Source organism: Poromitra crassiceps (assembly GCF_964638095.1).
Source record: "Poromitra crassiceps genome assembly, chromosome: 2".
NCBI lineage: Eukaryota > Metazoa > Chordata > Actinopteri > Beryciformes > Melamphaidae > Poromitra > Poromitra crassiceps.
In genome coordinates, this window is record NC_139624.1 from 122,677,328 (window position 1) to 122,700,477 (window position 23,150).

At 45.6% G+C, this 23,150-nt stretch overlaps 1 protein-coding gene across 2 annotated transcripts in view; it reads left to right on the plus strand.

Moving 5' to 3' along the window:
- The first annotated feature begins 3,660 nt into the window (after positions 1-3,660).
- Positions 3,661-23,150, plus strand: part of LOC310795752 (semaphorin-7A-like) — a 33,874-nt gene continuing 14,384 nt past the window's right edge. For both annotated transcript variants that reach the window (XM_083657824.1, XM_083657825.1), the window contains exons 1-9: positions 3,661-3,716; positions 10,235-10,365; positions 10,723-10,770; positions 11,185-11,286; positions 11,583-11,682; positions 12,398-12,508; positions 15,232-15,371; positions 16,044-16,222; positions 21,160-21,271. In XM_083657824.1, the coding sequence (XP_083513950.1) occupies positions 3,698-3,716; positions 10,235-10,365; positions 10,723-10,770; positions 11,185-11,286; positions 11,583-11,682; positions 12,398-12,508; positions 15,232-15,371; positions 16,044-16,222; positions 21,160-21,271 (942 nt within the window). In that variant the 5' untranslated portion in view covers positions 3,661-3,697. The remainder of the gene's footprint in view (positions 3,717-10,234; positions 10,366-10,722; positions 10,771-11,184; positions 11,287-11,582; positions 11,683-12,397; positions 12,509-15,231; positions 15,372-16,043; positions 16,223-21,159; positions 21,272-23,150) is intronic.

Below are 23,150 nucleotides of genomic sequence, written 5' to 3' on the forward strand. Positions count from 1 at the left end.
GCTGGACAGCATTTGTGGGCTGCAGGACCTACACTCTGTTTTCTTTTGGGCATGCAGGCTTAATGTCTGCTTCCACCAAATCACCATTAACTTAAAGGCACCCTGTTATGAAATCTGGACTTTTAAATCTGACGAGAAATATTGCATGGTCTGGTCTAGCTTGCGTGCCTTGCGTGCGCTAAGCGTAACCCCTTATTATGAGATAAGAGATGAACCCAGCTTCATCAACAAACTAGGTTCTAGCTAGATTTAATATGTTTACTAGCTCACTAGTAGTACTAACTAGCTACTAGCTCTCCATAACCACGTTTTTACCCTGTAGTAGAATTGTGTCCTGTTACACGTCTGTATTGTGATGTAGTGTGGTGTGTTGGTGAGTTAGCTTCTTACCTTGTTTTTTGGAGGTTGAATACCCAGCAAAATACACAGTTGGCATCAGTGAAGGGGTTGAACTTTGGACTGAGGTATTTAGTACATGAACAAAAAACTTATATTTTTATAATGGCAGCACTAATTTGCATAGTAGCATGCCACAGATACATGTGGCCACTTCAGGAATAGTTTTATTATGATCATTGACCCTCAAAACATGCGTCTAGACACTAATTTGCATAAAAATGATCAGTTCAGTTCACTTTATTTATACAGGAAGGGATAAAAAATACATTTCACAACTGGCCTGACTCAGTTACAAACTGGTTTTCAGCAGGTTCCTGTTCTGCAGTACATTAAACAAAAAATAATTAATATACAAGAACATGTTCAATTTCACTACATACAATTTTACAGACCTAACAAAAACAATTACATTTACAAACATTCATTCATTCATCAATGCAAAACAGCAACAGCAAGAAATTAAAACCTAGGGGTGAGTCGGATCAGTGATTACAGGTGTTTTCTAGCATCAGATGTTGTTTGTAGGCTTGTTTGAAATGTGAGATGGAGGTTATTTCTCTGGTGTGGAGTGGGATCTCGTTCCAAATTTTGGTGTATGTGTGTGATAGAGAAAATTTACATCACATTAGCCTTTATTTGGACAATCACTAGTTATTAATATATTCATATACATTTCCATTTTAGTTACATATAGTTATGACACAGACATACTTCATATTTAGATGACCTGTGTACATACACAGATAGACATCATATTTGGATAACCTGTGTACATACACAGACAGACGTATTTAGATAACCTGTACCTTACATTTGCAGCTCCTCTCTATCGCACACTGTGCCCTGTCACCATGCCACGGTGCCCTCTACAGGGCCAGAATAACAGATAGGTTGAGTCTACAGAGTAGCCTTCAAGGGTGCGTCAAGACTGATGTCATCTGATGTGTGTCCTATAAGTATGTTTGACTTTCTGTTCAATGTATCTAAGCCTGTGTATCCATTCGTGAATATGCAAGAGTGCATCTCTTGGCCAAGAGTGCATCTCTTGCTCTTGGCCAAGATCTATGTCAAATACATCATATCAGACGACTTCTTCTGACTCCTGGCTCCATCATTTCATTTCAACTGGTTTCCTTCAAGTGGTTCACTGTTTACCTTTTGGCTGTGGAATTTCATTCTCTATCAGTGTGGAAGAATGATCTTAGTCCATAATTATTTTTGTATGCCGGTACTGGTATGAGTGCATGTGAGATTGATTGTTTTTGTTTCTTTGTAATTGCTAAGTGTTGCTAATGTATGCTTTGGCAATGTAAGATGCAACTTATCATGCCAATAAAGCCCTTTTTGAGAGAGAGAGAGAGAGAGAGAGAGATCAAATTTACGTGAGATTTGTGCTTGCATGGTTTACCAGGGCATGCCTTAATACAGTGGTTCTCAAATGGGGGTCCGGGGCCCCCAGGGGTCCGTGGCACTTTGCCAGGGGGTCAGCGGAATTTTCGTTAGGATAGTTTTATAGTAACGAAAATATTTTATGCTTTAAATCTAAAATGGTTCATGGATTACATTCGAATCTAACAAACCTATGAATTTAAAAGTCAAGCACGTTACCGTGGAAACAGTTACAGTAGCCTAAGCTTAGCCCAAAATCACAAATCAGAATGAGGGGGTCCCCGGTATATTTTCTATCTTGTAAGGGGTCCTTGGCTGAAAAACATTTGAGAACCTCTGCCTTAATGCATGTAAAAAGCAGTAGGCCATGGTGTTAACTAGCCAGCACACGCGCCTGATCAACATGTGACTCCAGATCACAAGCTACTGTGGGTTATGTTCCAGCAACATTGTTTACTTGATGTTACTGCATTTCTTAGCAAGACTTCATTGACAAACTGATATATCAATTCAAGAGAGAAAAATCATCACCGTTCATCATTCAATATCTCTAAAATTGAGGATCCAAAAATGTTCTCATTTTGTCAGGCAGGGACTTAAGTTACTTACACTGCTACCACTATGCTTTAAAAATAACCATAATTTCATTTTTTGCTATCAACAATGTCTCAAATAATGTTGTTAGAATAGATGTCACATATTTCAAATGGAAATATGTTGTTTTGAAATAGTTCAGTTGCAGGGTGAGGATAGTGACACACTGGGAAACTGTTGAAACAATGTACAGAGTAGATGAGCACTGAAACACACAGGCAACATCTATTCAAATGATCTCTCTGCAACAAGCTGTTTGCATGTGATTAACCACCACAGTCAACCAGACAGGCACAAGACTACTTTCAACCTAGCCTACACAAGAACCTCTTACCTCTTATTGAATTTTGGATTCCTTACAAGGACAATTTTAAGATGAAGCATACAAATTAGGCTACAAGTAGCCTATGTATTAATAACCTACAAGTATAAGCCAAGTTAGGGTTTCATGTCTCTACATCCACATTGTTTCGTTGTTTCCGTTTCTGTTTTTAAAAATGCAAAAAAAAGAAGAAAAAGAATGACGTCATAGGCTGTGTATCTGATCACGTCTTGCAGCAGGATGACTCACAAGAAATATATAGACTGGCTTTTGAAATGCTTTTGAAATAGGATGTTGCTTTATACATGAGTCAGTGCATCAATGGTGTTTTGTTCACACTCAATCTTATTTAAACAGTCTATTTGGCTTTGGAGGAATGATCTATTAACAGGCTAAACTGGTTGACATTCATTATAATTAAAACTGCTGTATTAAGCAATATTTGATGTTAAAATAAGTAGCCTATATTCTGAGTGATGAGCATGGGCACGGGCACCCCTCAGCAAAAAGATGTTCCTGTGTGACTGACTAAATTCTACCCACTGGTCTCTCATGATTGGTCTCGACCTAGTTTCAAGATGAAGAAGAGAGAGGTCAGTGAAGAGACAGGGCCAGAGAGAGAGTGTTCCTGGGGAAGAGAGGTAATAGAGTGTGAAGAGATTCAGAGGTGGGGAGGGGGCAGAGGGAGAGAGAGAGAGAGAGAGGGGGGGTGTTTTTTTTTAACAGGAGCAGCAGGATGCCAACAGAGCTGTGATGAAACAACTGCCCAACCCCCCACACACACACACACACATGTGCGACGCCCCCATTCACAGCGGAGGAACTGAAGCCTGAGGAACTCGCTATAAGAGTTGGAATTTGTTGAGAGATGACATGATGAGTGTGCTATCGGATCTGACAACATACAGGAGAATGTTATATTTATTAATACACATGTATTTCTTATTGTCTTGCCTCGTCAATTTGTCAGGGGCGAACTCGCATTTACCAAGGATGACATTTACAGACAGAGGTAAGATACCCGCCTCCCTATCTCTCTCTCTCTCTCTCTCTCTCTCTCTCTCGTCTCAGACAAATAAATTGAAACATTAAATAGCCTACAATTAACATGTCATGTAGCCTAGAGAAGCGATCATTTTTAAATGTTTTCTGATGTTTGAGGAAAGTTCAGCGTTTTGATGAACAAACCGCGTTTATGGAGCTAGTTAACTGCCTGCTTTTGCGGTGTCCAACCGACATCACTGATAAAAAAAAATAGAAAGAAATTGGCTCGAGCCAGAGAAACTCTGGCATAACAGTTAATTTATTATATTGAAGTCTGATTCTGCCATATCAGAATCAGAAAAAACGATATTGATCCCTGAGGGGAAATTGGGACATGCTACAGTTGCTCGTAGGCCTACTCATGCAGGCATGGAAAAATATCAACATAAGCATCAAACATAAGAGACATAGGACTGTTCCATAACAATAAAATGGAATAAAATAGAATAGCCTACAATAGAAGTTACGTAGCCTATGTACAGTAAAGTGTCACAAAAATGTGCCTTCTCCATCAGTCATTAGGCACATTTTTACTAAATGGTAGCCTACTATAGTAGGCTACCTACTAGTAGGCTACCATTTAGTAAAGTGAAATATCGAGGTAGGCTACCTACTATTTCCTTATACATATCGCAGAGGGGTATAGTAATAATAATAATAACAATAATACAACAGTGATAATATAATAATAATAAACTAAAATAACGATAATAACGAGGAAGGTGCATCCAGTCAGTAAAGTGAACAGTATCAGTGTGGCTTTTTGATTATTGCACAAATTGTTGTAATTTGCAGTAATTGCACATGAGTGTTATTGCACATCAGGTATAGCCTACATTATCCAAGGGGGTTTGAGTTGTGGACGGGTGGAGTGAGTCAGAGTGACTGGTGCTCCGAGGGAGGAGTTAAAGAGTTTGATGGCCACAGCGCACTGATGAACATTAGTCTGGGCACCTTCCACCCCGCTTTTTGTCATGGGGGCGTAAACCCCGGACCCAGAATTAACACCGGATGGCAATGCGCCTAACAACGTCTTTGTTGCCGTTAGCTTGACGCGGTGATGTTACCTAAACTTGAGTCTGATCAAAACAAATCTAGCGTTACATAAAACAAAACGTTTATGCAATATGGCATCTCCGCCACCACCGCCTGACACACCGGTCAAAACGGTGAAAGAGGATTCTGATACTTGGGTCAAATTGTCAAGTTAACGTGAAAGTTGACGAGCTAGAAACGCTGCCATCCGGTCTAGGGCGGGCTCTAGGCGGGAACCAGTAGGGTGACAAAATCAATTGTGGGCGGGAGCCAGGCTCTTTCTCGCCGAGAAGAGCCTGGTGACGCGAGGTTAGATGAACATGAACGTGCTCCTGTGTTCGACCAGCACGTCATGGAGTGGGTGGGAGACGTTGACCATGATGGAACTATAACTTGGATAGAGAGCCTGGCCTTGCGGATCAGTTTGTTGAGTCTGTTGGCGTGATTCACTGTATCAGTTAATTAGCCTATTCACCTTATTTGGTCTCTTAAAACAGACTGTCTCATCTACATCCGGCGAATGCAGCTATACACAATGTATGGCGGAAGCATTTGAAAATTGCGGAAGCCAACTCGTCTAGTGGTTCTTAACTATTTAAGAGACTACCTATTCCTGGAACTACGTTTCCCATGATTCTCAGCCGTTGCCGGTTGTCGACTTCCTGTTTACATTTTTTTCACTAGCAAGGACGTGCACGCCGCTGTCAGAGTGGGAACGTTTGGCTTATTTATCCGAAATGGCTAAAAATAGTAACGTTGTGTGGTTGCATAGCGGCGATATTTTATAAAAACGAGGTGAATGTCAATTCACTCGTACTTCACGCGTCCGCTTTTGTTTTAAAGGGTAAACGTCCAAACCGGAACTCTTATTATTTGGTCATTGAAGGTAGCTTTAGCGGACTCTCTCTTTCAAGATTCAAGATATTGTAACGTGTTCAGGTAATCCAAGTATTACCTGTAATGTGATGTGCAACCTAAGTGTCTGGATCGCAGCTAGGAACTGTGTGTGTGTGTGTGTTCCTAGGGGGAAGGGGATATATGTGACCAGCGGCCGGGGCGGAAGGGAGTGAGTGCCATGCGGGCGAGCAGACCGGTTGTTATGTGTAGAGCTAGCGGTGTGAAGCTAGCTGCTAGGAGCTAACGAAGCCTGTGAATAAAGACCCTGTACCAACTACAACTCTCCGTTCTTTGGCGTATCAGCGATACGCTACATTGGCGTCAGAAGTTTAAAACGGTGAATTACCTCCAGAATCGGCAAGATGGTTAACAAGTTCCTGAAGAGAGAGAAGCAAAGACTCAAACGGGAGGCGGGAAGAGAAAGAGCCGGGGCGGACTACCAAGCACCCGAGGAGAAAGAAGACGGGGTAGACGCGGCCGCTACCACAGAGATCCAGGCGGGGATAGCAGCAGCAAGCCTGGGGTTTGTGATGATAAAATCCGAACTAAACGGCGATATCCCCGTAGCCACGGAAGCTACCCCGCGGCTCAAAGAGGCTAGCAGGCGGGCTAACGAGGCGGCGGAGAGAGCGGAAGAGCCGAGGCCGGTGAGAGTGAAGATCGAGCGGGTTGACAACACCGCTGTAGCCATGGAGGCTGTGCCACGGCCCGGTGAAGCCTCGGTGTATCCGGAGAATAGGGGGGAATACAGACGGATGAAGGAGGAATACAGACTGATGAGGGAGAACCTCGGGCGGGAGGAGAGCGGAGCCGAGCCGGGCCCCGCTGGCAGACAGGCGGGGAGTGACGAGGCTGAAGCACGGCACGCGACGGCGGGGGATGGCGCCCGCAGAACCAGGAAGGACGTGCTCGTCCCGAAATACAACGGTAAAGGCGAGTGGGAGGCATACTGCAAGCAGTTTGAGGAGGCTGCAGAATGGAATGGCTGGACGAGAAGGGAGAGAGCCAGCCATCTCGTGATGTCCCTCGAGGGCGAGGCTACGGCGTGCGTGTCGGCAATAGCGGATACAAAGGACTTGGATGTGGTGATGGGGGCCCTGCGGAGACGCTTCGGACGATGTGAAGAGCAGGCCATCGTAGCCGCGGAACTGTGTAACAGACGCAGACGGCAGGGTGAGTCGCTGCGTGCACTGGCAACAGACATTGAGACTCTCAGCCGGCGCGCATACAGCCAGCTACCGACGGAGGCGCTGGATGGGTTAGCCCTAAGCTACTTTGTCCAGGCCATCAAGCCACGGGGTCTAAGCCAGAAGGTAACGCTGGGACATCCAAAAACACTGGGAGCAGCGCTGGAGTTGGCGCTGGAGATAGAGACAGTAGAAGGCTGGGATAAGAGCAGCGGCATAATGGAGGCCGCCCCAGTGGTGAGAATGGCAGCGGAGAGCCAGCTACAAGAAGAGCCAGCATGGAAGACGGCCTTGGCAGAGCAAGGCAACATGGTGAAAGAGCAAGGCAACATGGTGAAAGAGCTATCTGAGTCGGTGCGCCAGTTAACAGAACAACTGCTCCGAAGCGCGACCCTGCAGCCCACCCCACGAGACAATACCGGGGCCAGGGGGCCCGGGGCCATGCGCTGCTGGACCTGTGGACGCCCCGGGCATCGGGCCAGAGAGTGCCGCGGAGGAGCGTGGAACCAGGGAAACGGCGCGGGGCCCGTCTAAGAGGGGCGAGACGGGCCCCCTACGTCATATTCCCTATGGCCACGTCACCGTTGGAGGGGGCCCAGCGGTACAGACGGGGAGGGGGGGCGTCGCCTTCCCCCGAAGCAGACGACATCGCCGGCGCTGTCAACATGCAGAACGGGCCGCACACGATGAACGGCTGCCATGTTCAGGTCCGCCTGCAAGGGAAGCCCTGTGTCGCCCTGGTGGACACGGGGTGTACGGCAACGCTGGTGAACTACAACATGATGCCAGAGGGAGCGCTTCTGGAGCAGCCAGCGGACCAGCTGCTGAGGACAGTATCCGGTGAGTTGATGCCGATGAGGGGAAGGGGGTCCGTGATGATAACTGTGGGGGGACAGACAGTGAACTTTCCGGTATGGGTAGTAGAGATGGCGGGGCCCTGTATCTTGGGGGAGGACTACTTGACGCTAAACCAATGCACAGTAGACCTAGGGAAGAGCACACTGACGTTTGCAGGGGGGCCGGTAGTCCAGATGGGTCACCCTCCCACCGCTCCAGGGGAGCAACCAAACGTCAATAACATCACTGTATACCGCGTCACAGTTGAGCACGGGCCCCACGCGGAGCCGCAAAAGAGACTGTGTTGGACATGTGGAGAGCCGGGCCACGTGGCGAGGTGGTGCAGAAGCGGTCCCGGGAGACGGACCGGGTATGCGGGACAACGACATGGTCAGCAGGGAGCCTGCTGGGCATGCGGCGAGATTGGACACCTGGCTAGAGAGTGTCAAAAGGCTGTCGGGGACCGGAGGGCAGCGGGAGAAGAGAGACGTGCAGGCGGCGGACAGGTGAGACTCTGCTGGACTTGCCGTTCGCCTGGGCACTTAGCCAGAAACTGCACTGCGCCCCCCACGGTTGCTGTGCGGAAAGCCGAGGTGGAGAGCGAGGCCGGTTGTGTTCCCCCTGCTGTCCTGAACACGCCGTCCCCTGGGGAAGGGGGGCGGGAGGACGACCGAGTGCAGGAGGTGGAGGAAGACGAGGAGGACTGTCCAGATGTGGATCTGGAGGACGACAGAGCGACCATCAAGGATGTCGACGTGAGTGAGTGGAAACGCAGGCAGGCGGAGGACGCGGAGATCGGTCCGGTGCTTGCGTGGGTGGCGGCCGGACGCCGGCCCCCTGTGAAGGAGACTCACATGTTTTCCGGTGCCACGAAAGGACTGTGGAACATGTTTTCCGACCTGCGGCTAGATGAAGACGGGCTGTTGGAGAGAACAGAGCACGGGGTAAAAGGGAGGCAGGCGGTTGTACCCGGTTACCTGCGAGAGTTGGCGCTTAAGGGGGCACACAAGGGCCCTGGTTCCAGTCATTTTGGGCCCGAAGAGACACTCACCCGCATCCGTGGACATTTCTACTGGGGCAAACAAAAGGAGGATGTGCGAAGATACTGCGATGCGTGTGAGGACTGTGGGGCACAGAGGGGGGACCGTGCTGACTTACACTGCAGTGCATGTGTTGACTGTAATGTGCTTCAGATGGGACAGAAGCTTTAAAAGGGGGGATGGAAATAGTGGTTGAAGTGGGATAATGTGAGTAAGAAAAAAGGTTTAAATGAAGGTAATGGAAAAAGAATGATGTAAATGTTGGGGTTGTTGTCGAACTGAAATTATATTGTGTTGAATTTAAATGAATGTGTGAAAAAGAAGGAAATAATGAAAACTAGACATTATGGAGTGCCTAATGGGAAACTAGACATTATGGGGGTACCTAATGGAAAACTAGACATTACGGAGTACCTAATGAAAAACTGGACATTATGACGGGGGTGCTGAAAAGAAAAGACTGTTTGTTGGGGAATTAGAATTTGATGTGGTGATGGGAAAAATGTTGTGTTGGTGTGTTTTGGTACAGGGGGATATGTGTGGGTTGTGGGTGTTAACGTGGGCGTTAACCTTATTGTTGGGTGAGGAGTATGTAACGTGTTCAGGTAATCCAAGTATTACCTGTAATGTGATGTGCAACCTAAGTGTCTGGATCGCAGCTAGGAACTGTGTGTGTGGGTGTGTTCCTAGGGGGAAGGGGATATATGTGACCAGCGGCCGGGGCGGAAGGGAGTGAGTGCCATGCGGGCGAGCAGACCGGTTGTTATGTGTAGAGCTAGCGGTGTGAAGCTAGCTGCTAGGAGCTAACGAAGCCTGTGAATAAAGACCCTGTACCAACTACAACTCTCCGTTCTTTGGCGTATCAGCGATACGCTACAATATTGTCACTCCGTTGTACAAATATATGCGTGTGAAATTATTATGCAGGGGGGTTCCATTACAAGACATAGGTAGGTACAAAGCCACAACAATTATTATGATTGTTTTCAGTCTCTTTCGCTATGAACGGTGCTGGGCGGAAACAGGCAACAGCAGCTGGAAACAGGGAGGGAGGCTGTCATGGAAGCACCCACGGTCTCATCAGGAAACTCGTGAATACATTGTTGAGATCACTAAACGAACTATAGAGCGCCACAGACACATTCAAGATCCCTAAAGACTATGAATATCAGTGTGTGTTTTCTTGTTATGGAGGGGTCAGAGCAGAAGCAGACCTGGGGTCAGCTGTAAGATCTCCCTTATAATCAGTAAAAATCATTTAGTTATAGCTTTCACTATTCACGTCTCAGTATTTGTATCACCTGCTTGTTTTACTTAAACATACCCCCTTAAGGTTCAGGATATAGTGCAGATCTCAAGGTTGAACTTGCCATCCCTTGAAATAAAATTGGTCAAAAACCATCGCCTTTGTTTTGTAGTGTCCCACCAACAGTTTTGTATTTGTGTCTTGCACAGGCAAAATGTATCATTCACATGTCTTTCTATTTCAGATAAAGTGTTCAAAAGGTTAGCTTTACCAGGAGATGGAACACCCATGCAGATTCTCCAAGACGCACACCCGGACACTGTCATAGCTGCAGCACAAAGAAACCTGCACTCAGTCAACTTTCAAAAGCACAAGGTATGTTCATACTGTATGTACTCAGGGATGTTGTGTTATTGAATGCTGAAGCTAAGTACATTTTGTAGATTGCACTGTATGTGAGGTGTTCTGTGTACTATGTACTACTGTGTAACTTGCAATATGTGTCTGCACACATTCCTGTTGTACTCTGAGAAAAAAGTGTTTGCTATTCTGATCCATATGCCGGATATGGAAGTTCAAATTTGCTGAACAATAATTCTAACAGTTTTTGGAAATCATTAGGAGTTGATTAGTTCATTGCTGGGAGGCAAACGTGTTTTCAATCAAACTACACGTTGTTAATCCATAATTAAATGGAGAAAAGTGACAGACTTTTTATTTTTTTGTTTACAGCCTGTTGAGGAAAGGACTGTGCTGTGGAAGCAATGCACCAGTGACCAAGTGAGTATCTCACAAGGTGATGTAATAGAGACGAGCATAGCACAGTAGGATCTGTCTGTGAGTGATGGTTATTCTCCTGTTCCACTCACTGTGACGTGGAACCCTGTGAGTGATGGTTATTCTCCTGTTCCACTCACTGTGACGTGGAACCCTGTGAGTGATGGTTATTCTCCTGTTCCACTCACTGTGACGTGGAACCCTGTGAGTGATGGTTATTCTCCTGTTCCACTCACTGTGACGTGGAACCCTGTGAGTGATGGTTATTCTCCTGTTCCACTCACTGTGACGTGGAACCCTGTGAGTGATGGTTATTCTCCTGTTCCACTCACTGTGACGTGGAACCCTGGATCTGAGCTTCAGCTCAATACATAACATCATGTCACCTCAATATTTGCTTATGCTCGTGTCCGTCAGGCTAGTTGCCATGACAACATCACTGTGCTTCACAAGAGGAGCGAGACCAACCAGCTGTTCCTGTGTGCAACTGATGGCAAGGGAACCATCTGCTGTGATATGGTGAGAGACAGCAGAACCACAACTATTTCTGTTTTGATTAGAAATAATGGATCTCATTGTACTCTGCTCTAGAATTACATCTAGCAACAGCAGTGAATAAAAATTGTAATGACCTGTCAATCCAACAGTGTGTCCAGTAGCTATGAGTGTGTCCAGTACATGGACTTTCTATTGATGTAGTTTGTTCTAAATGTTGTATAGGGCAGGCTAAATAATAATTAGAGGACTTGTGTGCTCTGTCAATACAATGTTGGCTGTTGCTGGTCATTTGTATTAACAGACTTATTCCCTTGCAGAATATAACAGAGCTGTCATCTCCTGAGCAGCCATCTTGCACTCCACACATGGGACAAATAATGACAAGGGTGAAGGAAGGTGAACCATCTGTCCTTATTGGTGAGTGCCTCTACATATATATACATACAGTATATATACATATATATATATATATATATATATATATATATATATATATATATATATATATATATATATATATATATATATATATATATATATCTATATACTGTATGTTTCTTTCCTATTTCACCAGAGTACTGCCATCCTGTCTAGAAGGCAGCTTATATCTGCATTTAAAGGGATAGTTGTGGTTTTTTGATGTGGGGTTGTAGGAGGTCCTTGCCGACACGACAGTCAGTGCTATGAGGTAGGATGCAGCCGTCGCGGTCTCAGTTTGGAGAAATGGAGAGCGGCCGCGTCACGTCACGCACGTAGAGATGTCTGCCAGTGGCGTGGAGGACAGACATTTTGGAGGGCAGGTGCTCAAGTGGAAAAAAGGGCACCCCTCTCATAATACAGATGGATTAATACAGAGTGTGGTGCCTCTGGGTGACCACACTTAAAGTGCCCACCTCCTTCCAATTTACATGTCAACAAGAAACAAAAAAAACTATGGCACATAAAGACCACAGCTTTGCATGAACTTATTGAGTCAGTCACATCATGATCAAACCCACTAACGGGTGCTCCTTCAGAGAAAATGTGACATGTCTCTGACTGAACACTCTGAACCTCAGTTTGTTGACTCAACTGCTCTTGTCTGCAAACAAAAGCAAACGATCACAGCTAATTGTTAGTCTTGTCTTTCCAGAGAGCGCAGGACGTGCAGACCTCTACATCACTCACTCGAGTCCCTCTACAGACTTGGTTGGCATCTACAAGTTTGGAGAGAAAGGAGTCGGACCAGCGAACCACGGAAAGGGTATTCATACTGTCATACATATATGTTCTCTGTAAAAGCTGCTAGGGGTTACTTGGAATTACAATTAGCCCGTCACATGGTGGGTTAGCCCACATTTACCTGAAGGTATTCCCCGGCTTGTATTTGCAAGTGGTGCATAATCATCCTGAAAAAACAAGGCTGAAGTTTCATTGCTCCCAAAATGTCTTAAAATATTTACTCTCAAAGGCCTCACAAAGTATGACAGTACACGGTCTTCAACACAGTTATTGTCATTTTCTTCGCACTGCTGTGACAGGTTTCTTTACACTGTTCCATTGATACATAACAGGGTTAGAGTGTGCATACTGCAGTTTTCCATCATACATGTATCTGCTTCATGTCAACAATTAATACCCTGGCCTGTTCTTTCTTATACAGTGGAATGCGCTTAAGTTAAGTTAAGTTATCCTTTATTTATCCCCTTGGGGAAATTCATCCTCTGCATTTGACCCATCCTCTACTAGGAACCTTCCTAGAACTAGGAGCAGTGGGCAGCCACAGTGCAGCGCCCGGGGACCAACTCCAGTTATTTTTGCCAGTACCTTGGCCAGGGGCAGTGACAGGAGTATTAACCCTAACATACATGTCTTTCTTTGATGGTGGGAGGAAACCGGAGCACCCGGAGAAAACCCACACGAACACGGGGAGAACATGCAAACTCCACACAGAAAGGACCTGGGACGGACCGGGGTTCAAACCCGGGACCTTCTTGCTGTGAGCCAACAGTGTTAACCACTGAGCCACCGTGCCGTCCAATTATAGTAATCATAGTTAAAGTGATCAACCGCTTATAGTGATCATGGTTATAGTGATCAACCACTTATAGTGATCAAAAAGCTTGGTCCTGAATCATTCCTATACACAAGCTGTTTAAATAATCTGCTTATAGTGATCAATACTCCGCGTACAGTGATCATTTTGGGCCTTGACCCACCTGAGAACAATGGAAAAATGTTTAAAACTGCAGTAATTTTATAATTTTTTTACTTAAAAACTGCCAAGATTGAGCAAACGAGATACAGCAGTGATACTCAGTGCAGGTCTGTCTATTCTGTATATGGAGAGATCGCGGCATCTCTGTCTGTGGAGATATGATCGCATGTCTGTCTACGCGAGACCGCTGTGTTTGAAACAGCTGGAAGCCTAACTTACTGTATGGATTTTTAAAGTCAACTTTACTTTATATGTGCTGTATTCATGTAATACATATACAAATGTCAATTAGATGGTAATCTGCATGAGAAATAAAGAAAAAGAAAATAAATTGTTATAATGATAATCCGCTTATAGTGACTCGTCCAAAGGTGATCACTAAAAGAGGAGTGCACTGTACTGCCTATTTATACAGTAGTTTCTATAGTTCTATTAGTTGTGTTCAATCAGAAATAGACCAACTTTGCTTCTTTATTTTGGTTTTTAATGGTCTTTAAATTCAATTTCAGGCAGTGTTAAAAAGCTCTTCAAAGTCTTACGTTTTTTTTTAATTAAACCTACAGATACCCTGCCTCATAAGACAGATTTATTGTTGCCACAACCTTGCCAGTGTTATGGCACCAGATTTTTTTTTTTTACCTTTATTTATACAGGGCGAGTCTAGATTTCACTGAGAGCAATGCTCTCTTTTTCAGGAGCGCCCTGTTCACATTCACACACACATTCACACCTGGAAGCTGACCAGTACAACCACAGTCTGATCTGCTGGCCACTGAGCAGCTCCACTGGAGCAGTTGGGGTTAAGGGCCTTGCTCAAGGGCACCTCAGTGGTGGTAATGAGGGAAGGGCAAGCGCTGCCTTTTCACTTTCCCCACCCAGATTTATCCTGCCGGTCCCGGGGATTGAACCCGAAGACCTTCCGGTCACAAGCTCGCTTCTCTAACTTTTAGGCCACCACTGCCCATGCTTGATTAATGACATTAACCATCAAATAGTTGCCTCTGTTTTGCAGTTGTGTTGAATGTGTCTACCTCCTCAGGCTATAGAAACAAATAGTCCCTGTGTTGTCCCTGTGTGTATCTACCTCCTCAGGCTATAGAAACAAATAGTCCCTGTGTTGTCCCTGTGTGTATCTACCTCCTCAGGCTATAGAAACAAATAGTCCCTGTGTTGTCCCTGTGTGTGTCTACCTCCTCAGGCTATAGAAACAAATAGTCCCTGTGTTGTCCCTGTGTGTATCTACCTCCTCAGGCTATAGAAACAAATAGTCCCTGTGTTGTGCCTGTGTGTGTCTACCTCCTCAGGCTATAGAAACAAATAGTCCCTGTGTTGTCCCTGTGTGTATCTACCTCCTCAGGCTATAGAAACAAATAGTCCCTGTGTTGTCCCTGTGTGTGTCTACCTCCTCAGGCTATAGAAACAAATAGTCCCTGTGTTGTCCCTGTGTGTGTCTACCTCCTCAGGCTATAGAAACAAATAGTCCCTGTGTTGTCCCTGTGTGTATCTACCTCCTCAGGCTATAGAAACAAATAGTCCCTGTGTTGTCCCTGTGTGTGTCTACCTCCTCAGGCTATAGAAACAAATAGTCCCTGTGTTGTCCCTGTGTGTGTCTACCTCCTCAGGCTATAGAAACAAATAGTCCCTGTGTTGTCCCTGTGTGTGTCTACCTCCTCAGGCTATAGAAACAAATAGTCCCTGTGTTGTCCCTGTGTGTATCTACCTCCTCAGGCTATAGAAACAAATAGTCCCTGTGTTGTGCCTGTGTGCAGAGCAGCAGTATGTGGGTCTGGTGGTCAGCAGCAGAGAGGATACACTGCAGGACAAAGTGTTTGCCTTCTATAAGGAGAAAAACACTGATTCAGCGAGGGACAGTACTAGGTGGCTGCCTTTTGTTGCCCAGGTTTGCATGGTAAGTGCCATACAAACAATCACTGATTATTCCACTGTATATTTCTACCCTTTAGCCGCGACGCACAACTATAACGGACGTTTATGTCCTTTATATAAAGGGGAAACAATCTATAACTGCCGTAACCGGTTTATTCTCGCCTATCAGCCCATCTGATTTAACATCACGTCTGAGTTTTGAGCAAAGATAAGATGAAAGTTTACTGATCTCTGTGGGGGAATTGAGTTGTTGCATCAGAAAAAAAAAGAAAATGGACATAGAAACCCTAAAAAACCTAGAAACAAGAATATAGCAATGTGGATTATTCAAATATGCACCAACCATTGCCACACGAGACCATTTTAGAATGTATGAATGATCATCCAAAGACTCTTGCAGACCTGAGAAGTCTTGTGGAAGGTGCGTAGGTGCAGTAGATGCACTTAGAAGAGGAAGGGACACCCGCACACTGTCTTCACTTGCTCAAACAGGAATTTATTATACGTTTCGGTACAAGGCCTTTTTCAAGTATATGCTGACAGGAGGAATAGTAAACTATATAAAGGCTGGGTTCACAGTGACCAATCATTAGAGACAAAAAGTATGAATGAAAGTGATGGATAGTGTACGCAGTATAACAGCTGTAGACAGAATGAAGCCAACTCTAACCTGCCGATGTTCCTCGGCTTCCAGGCAGATCATGGTGGGCCTAAGAACTACCTGCAGGACGTGTGGACGTCCCGGCTGAACGCCAGGCTCTTCTGTGGAGACCATGACAGCAGACAGCACTACTCTGAGCTGGTGGATGTGGCTGCCGTACACGCACACCACTGGCAGGACACCAGGGTCTACGCACTCTTCAGAAACGAATGGTAGGATTCCATTATCAATGTCTTATGTTTTACTCAGGTACAAAGCGTTTTTTGGAAGTTCTTTGAAATGATTTGATGAGCAGAATTATCAGCCAAAGGTTTTGGGATGCTCCCTTTTGACCAGGTGAGTCAGACTAGTTTGAGCAGGTAGAACAGCCGGTGTTTTTAACAGGAAGTCGAGACACAGTGTGTCAAGTGGGCGGGGCTACATAAGGTGAGTGGGCATGTGGTACGGAGGTGGGGGTGTGTTAAGGTGCGTTCACACCAACCTATTAAAGTTTTTCACTGGCATCGAGTTTACATACAAAGTCAATGCAAACGAGCGATTGAGCGTATATTCGCCTGGGAGAAAAATCGCTGGGCGTCCGAGCGGCAGAGACAGAGCGATAGGGAGAAAATACGCTCGTCGCTCGAGATGAAATATCCCAAGTCGAGCGAAAATACGCTGGCATCAGTCGCTCGCCGCTCAACGCTGATTGGCTGCCGTGTGAGAGCGAGTCAAGGTTCACACTGGCTTGGAACAAATCGCTGGTTTATTGTGTGGCAACAAACCACATTGACAGCCTGACAGCTTGACATGAAGTGAAGTCTGTCCTACCGGTATGGAGCTCGCATTAGGAGCACGCTGATAGGCTTTAGCTTGTAAACAATGACGGTGGCTCGTAGTGGACAAACAGCATGACATTGCGTAACGTTATATCCCCCACATGTCCGTCATTTCGTGTGCCTGTTGATGAGCGATTTAAACAGAGCGACAGAGCGATTCCAAAGGGTTGACTTGAGCGACAGAGCGAAAAATAAATATCTCTGTGTGAACGCACCTTTAACACATTCACTGCCAGCCGTTTTTTTTTTACTGTAGGTAGGTTCTGCCAGAGTTTTTTTTTGAGGATTCTGGCTCATCTTTCAAGACCCGAGGATTCTTTTCTGCTAAGATTTTGTGAACACACAATATCTCAAAAGAACTAATAGAATGTGTGCTTTCTCTGTCTAAAAGAGTTAGTTTGTAGAGTTAGTAGTTATGTAAGCATTAGCAGTTGAATACAGCATGGTTTCAGCGTCTGAAAAATTATTCAGAGATAAACGGCTTTTTGTGAAATTCGATAGAACAGTCACTTTAACCATTCATTTTTGGCATCAGTAAGACATCAGACATCTAAACAATAGTTTTGAACAGTAATTTCCTCCATAACAGCAGGAAACCCCCCTCTGCTTCCAACTCCTCCCTCCGTGTGTGTCTTCTTGGCTGCAGCGGCCGTGTCACCAGTCTCACTGCTTTGCTGCTGCTGTGCCTGTCTGCGCGGCCGCTCTTTGAGGAAGTCTGGATGGACTCGCTCGTTTCTTGGAGTTTTGGTTGAGAGCTTTGATGAAGCTTTTGCGATTCTGGTCATATTTATGCTGCGTGTTTCAAAGTGTGTTCCACCCGTAATCTATTATGCAAATTTGCAATCCCGCACCGCCAGCAATCAGCGCGAAAACGAAAGCGTTTTCGCCAATCCATTTTCATGAGAATGGCTTCGAGGAAGCCATTCTCATGAAAATGCTTGCCTTCCTCTAGTCAGGAGAGCACTGTCGCCACTTAGTGGGTCGGTGGAATGGGTTGTAAACGTTCGGTGGTTCCAATAATTATATAAGAGATGTAAAAGGGTTAGATGCACATCCCACGGTCAAAAAAAAAAAAAACATTTTTTTGACGGAGTAATACGTCATTGGCAGTGAACCGTTGGATTTTTTTTGACGGAGTAATACGTCGTTGGCAGTGAACGTGTTAAGGAGGTGGGGGGGTGGTAGGGAGGAGGGGTGTGCTAGGGAGGTGTGGGTGTGGTATAGCTAATTAGCTAATTACACGAAAAGCACAAAATAAAGCAGGTTATCCAAAAGGGTGAACAAAAACTGTGGTAGGCAAAAGGCAAAAACAGAACAGAACGGCAGTTTAAACTAAAAGCAAAAACAAACAAACAGGCTTGTAAATAAATACAAAACAGGACCAAACCAAACCTGCGGACAAAATCTCAATGTCTCATTTTTAATAGTAGATTAGCCAGGAAAAGTCCAAACTCAGTCATCGTTGATGATTGATTGTATTTTGGACATTTCCTTTCACTTCAGCTCTTTAGGGTGTCTTGTTTGAACAGATGAGTGTTTTGAGGCTGTAGAGTCGGCTGCTTCTGCGTCCTCTTTCGTCAACCTCAGTTCCACTTTCTCAGCTCTCAGATAGTGGTTCTGCTATCTTTCTGCCAACATGGCCACAATCTTTGCTGGGTTTCCTGCTGTCTCTGCTGCAGACGGCTACAAGAAGTTGTGAAACAGCACTGTATATATATAGAGTAGCTGAGCCTAAAGCCGTTTTCCCACATGCGTACCGGAAAATTACCTGTAAGTCAATATCGGACATTTCCCTTCACACTTCGGCTCGCGCATGTGGGAATCTATCAGCGAATTTGCCTGTATGTTGGGGGGCGGGGCGGCACTGCAGAGCGGGTGGGGAGTGACGTGTCGGCAAAACTCCGAATGGTGAAATAAGTTTGCTTGTTTATCCGTTCACCTACGTCGCGTTGAAGCACTTTTTACAGACTGGCTTCGTTTGATGTGTCCGGGCTTGCCTTCGCTGTCGGCAACGTAAGCAAAATACTTCCACATTTCGCTTCGTGCATCTGCTTCGTCTGTGTCCCTGTCGGGCTGTGCCTGTGAGGCTGTGACTGAAGGAGGAGGACTGTGGCCACAGAGAGCGAGCAGGCAGGAGAGAGGGGAAAATCAGCACGCCCACACATTATTATCACAAGATCATTTCGCCAGTTTGCTTTAATGTGCGCGAATGATTAGATTATGCCCGCTGGAACATTAAGCAACGTGTGTAGGCTACACTTCGCCCATGATTGAAGGACCGCTGTCGCGGAAAATGACTGGACCCGTTTCCACTTGCGTCCCCTTAACTCATTGAGTGCCAGCCACTTTTGGAGAACGGACGCTCCCAGTGCTAGAGTTTCAGAGCGTTTTCAGTGATTTCTCGAGGCCCACAGAATATTGTGTGATATTACTATGTAAACACCGAACACGCACACAGAACGATGACGAGACTCTATTGTATCAGCAGCAAAAAAAAGTTTATTGATACCATTTTCCGTTCTTTAGTTATCAGCCGGAGAAGATAGCTTGATTTAACCAAAAACAGCCGTTTTTTTCTAGAAGCTGAGATAAAGAGCCTTTTGTGAAATTAAACATTTCATGCACATCACTGACTGAAGCTAATATTTTCTGATGTAGTCACACCTCAAAAATAATTTCCTTCAATAGAACAGCAAAAACCAAGGAATTTTGTTTGGCAAAACAATATTTTTTAGCTGCAACCAGCAGCGCTGGCCCCTGCGTGCGCTGCTGGTTGCAGCTTCTTGCTGGTCTTGATTTGCTGCTGGTGGGCATCAGATATTCTGGCTTGCGTTTGCCAATCCTGTCCTGCTGTCTGGGTCAGTGTTGTGTGCTGCTCTGCGTGCCCCCCCCCCCCCCTCAACTGCACACTCCTCCTCCATATGGGAGTGTCTCTGGGGCTTTCTGCTGCGTTTGCTCTGCACTGAAAAGTCCGCTACATCCAGCTTTTTTACAGCGTTCCGCGTGTATTTGTCACCGGCTTCCAGTTGAGAATAATAACAACTAATAACAAAATCAGGCGGATGGGCTATCGCAGCGGACACGGAGGTGCTCAATTGTGGCAGCAGATTGGCTGCTGCAGGCACAGCTAACGTTATGCTTCATGCATATCGATGCATACGGATGCGATGCGATTTCCGTTTCCCCAACGACTTCTTCTCTCTTTTTTCCTCGCCTTTCTGTAATCTGGAGAGCACTGTCGCCACCTAATGGGTCCCTAAAATAGCTTTTACACATTCAACAGCCACCATACTTTCACAGGAGATGGATCTGGCTTTGATGCACGTCCCACCGTCGAAAAACGCAATTGACGAACATACTCGTCCTTGGCACTCTACGTTACTAAACCAACGCAAGGAATTTTGTTTGGCAAAACAATATTTTTTAGCTGCAACCAGCAGCGCTGGCCCCTGCGTGCGCTGCTGGTTGCAGCTTCTTGCTGGTCTTGATTTGCTGCTGGTGGGCATCAGATATTCTGGCTTGCGTTTGCCAATCCTGTCCTGCTGTCTGGGTCAGTGTTGTGTGCTGCTCTGCGTGCCTCCCCCCCCCCCCCCCTCAACTGCACACTCCTCCTCCGTATGGGAGTGTCTCTGGGGCTTTCTGCTGCGTTTGCTCTGCACTGAAAAGTCCGCTACATCCAGCTTTTTTACAGCGTTCCGCGTGTATTTGTCACCGGCTCCCATGCTTCCAGTTGAGAATAATAACAACTAATAACAAAATCAGGCGGATGGGCTATCGCAGCGGACACGGAGGTGCTCAATTGTGGCAGCAGATTGGCTGCTGCAGGCACAGCTAACGTTATGCTTCATGCATATCGATGCATACGGATGCGATGCGATTTCCGTTTCCCCAACGACTTCTTCTCTCTTTTTTCCTCGCCTTTCTGTAATCTGGAGAGCACTGTCGCCACCTAATGGGTCCCTAAAATAGCTTTTACACATTCAACAGCCACCATACTTTCACAGGAGATGGATCTGGCTTTGATGCACGTCCCACCGTCGAAAAACGCAATTGACGAACATACTCGTCCTTGGCACTCTACGTTACTAAACCAATTGACGAACATACTCGTCCATGGCACTCAATGAGTTAAGAGCATACTGCTCTTCTGACTGGCTCGAAACTGGTGAAATGTCGGGGACGACGGGGTCGCGCTTATACCGGCACAACGACCTCCCCACATGCAGGCATTACACCACGTTCCGGTCATTTTGCGGTACAAAGCGCATGTGGGAAAAGGGCTTAAGTGTCTCTACAGGGGGATGAGTGCTGTGTGCTTTGTGTCTCTACAGGGGGATGAGTGCTGTGTGCATCTATACAATAAAGGATATTGACAACATCTTCACGCAATCCATGTTCAAGGGGCTCAGCACGAGCATCCCAAATAACCCAAGGCCTGGGACGGTACGTGTCATAGTAATGAGTCCAAAACTATATATGTATATATACAGTGAATATTACTGGGATTATTGTCTATCAAATCAACATTTTAGAGGAAGTAAGACTTAATACAGTTCTCAAATGACAGCATTTTCATGACCCTCAGCTGTTTTAAAGACATGGCTGCTGTCATGAAAACACCACATTACCACAATTATTGGACTTATTTGAATGGCAATGTCATGTGCTGATAGCCTGCTAAAACCATCCTGATCACATGACCTTACATTCTGTGTCATGTGCTGATAGCCTGCTAAAACCATCCTGATCACATGACCTCACATTCTGTGTCATGTGCTGATAGCCTGCTAAAACCATCCTGATCACATGACCTCACATTCTGTTTGGCTCCATGGAGCAGTCTGGACTTCCACTCTATCCCAGCCATTTACACAAGTTACGGCAAAATTGCCGCCAATCAGGGCCCTGCCCAGAGTTGAGGACATAACCGACCAATCAAGGCTGCTGGCAAAACAGTAAGAGCATCTCTCAAAGCAACGAGCGGTAATGTTCATGTTAATGAGCAGTAAGTAAACACAGCCATAAGTGCAGTTATCAGTATATAAATGGGAGCTGGGGCTCTGTTTGTTTCTCTGTCCCACTGTGATGTCATAAATGGGGGGTACGGTGGTGCAGTGGGAAGCGCTGTCGCCTCACAGCTCGAAGGTCCTGGGTTCGATTCCCACCTGGGACGCTGTGAGCACTGAAGGAGTGCATGCCCGTCCGCATGTCCTCGAGTGCCCACCACCCGGGTGGGGTCGTCAAAAGGGCCTTTCTGTGTGGAGTTTGCATGTTCTCCCCGTGCCTCCCGGGGGTTTCCTTCATATAGGAACCCCCTTCACCAAAACATGCAATATCTTGGTTGCTAATGTGGTTCCTCCTCTGGTCGTTAAGGGCACCTGTTCAGAGGGAGGGGAACTCGTTGGAATAACGTGAACCTCCCACGTGCTATGTCCTACCGGTGAAGCTTCCCCCTGTCAGGTGAAAAGAAGCGGCTGGCTAACTGCCCATGTCTCGGAGGAAGCATGGAGCCAGTTTTGGCTCTCCCCAGATCGGCAGAGGGTGGAGCAGCAACCAGGATAAATAAATTAAAATTAGCACTAATGGGGGATAAAAATGGGATAAAAAATCGAATAAAAAAATAAAAATAAGTCATAAATCCCACTGTGACATCATCAGTGATGTCATAAATCCTACTGTGACATAATTTGATTTTATTTTATTGATTTTGCACTGTAAAGACAATACATGCCAAGTGTATTTCACCTGGAGGGGAAATTAATAAAATACAATACATATCAGTGCTTGGAGAGGTAAGAAACCCTGGAAGGGCTTATCGAGAACCTCACCAAGTAGAAAATATATATACCGGTATATATATATATTTCTAAAAAATATATATATTATAACCAAGGAGATAGTACAAGTAATAATACATAGATAGTACAAAATAAAAAATAAAATAAAACAAAATAAACAAACTTATTTGAGCAATACATCAAAAGAAATAAAAATTACAATGGCAACAGAATTTTTTTTTAGCACAATTCCATTGAGGACAGATGCTCTTTTAGTTTTCTTTTGTAGACTGGTAGGGAGGGTGAGCTGTCCATCAGGTGGATGTAGTTGTTCCATAAGATAACACCTTTGTATTTGATGGATAACATCATCCGAGATGTCATAAATCCCACTGTGACATCATCAGTGATGTCATAAATCCCACTGATGACATCATCAGTGATGTCATAAATCTGACATCATCAGTGATGCTGGTCTCATTGGCCACACAGCAGCCGAGTTGCGGGCAAGGCTGCGCAGCGGGCAAGCTGCGAATGCGAGCTGC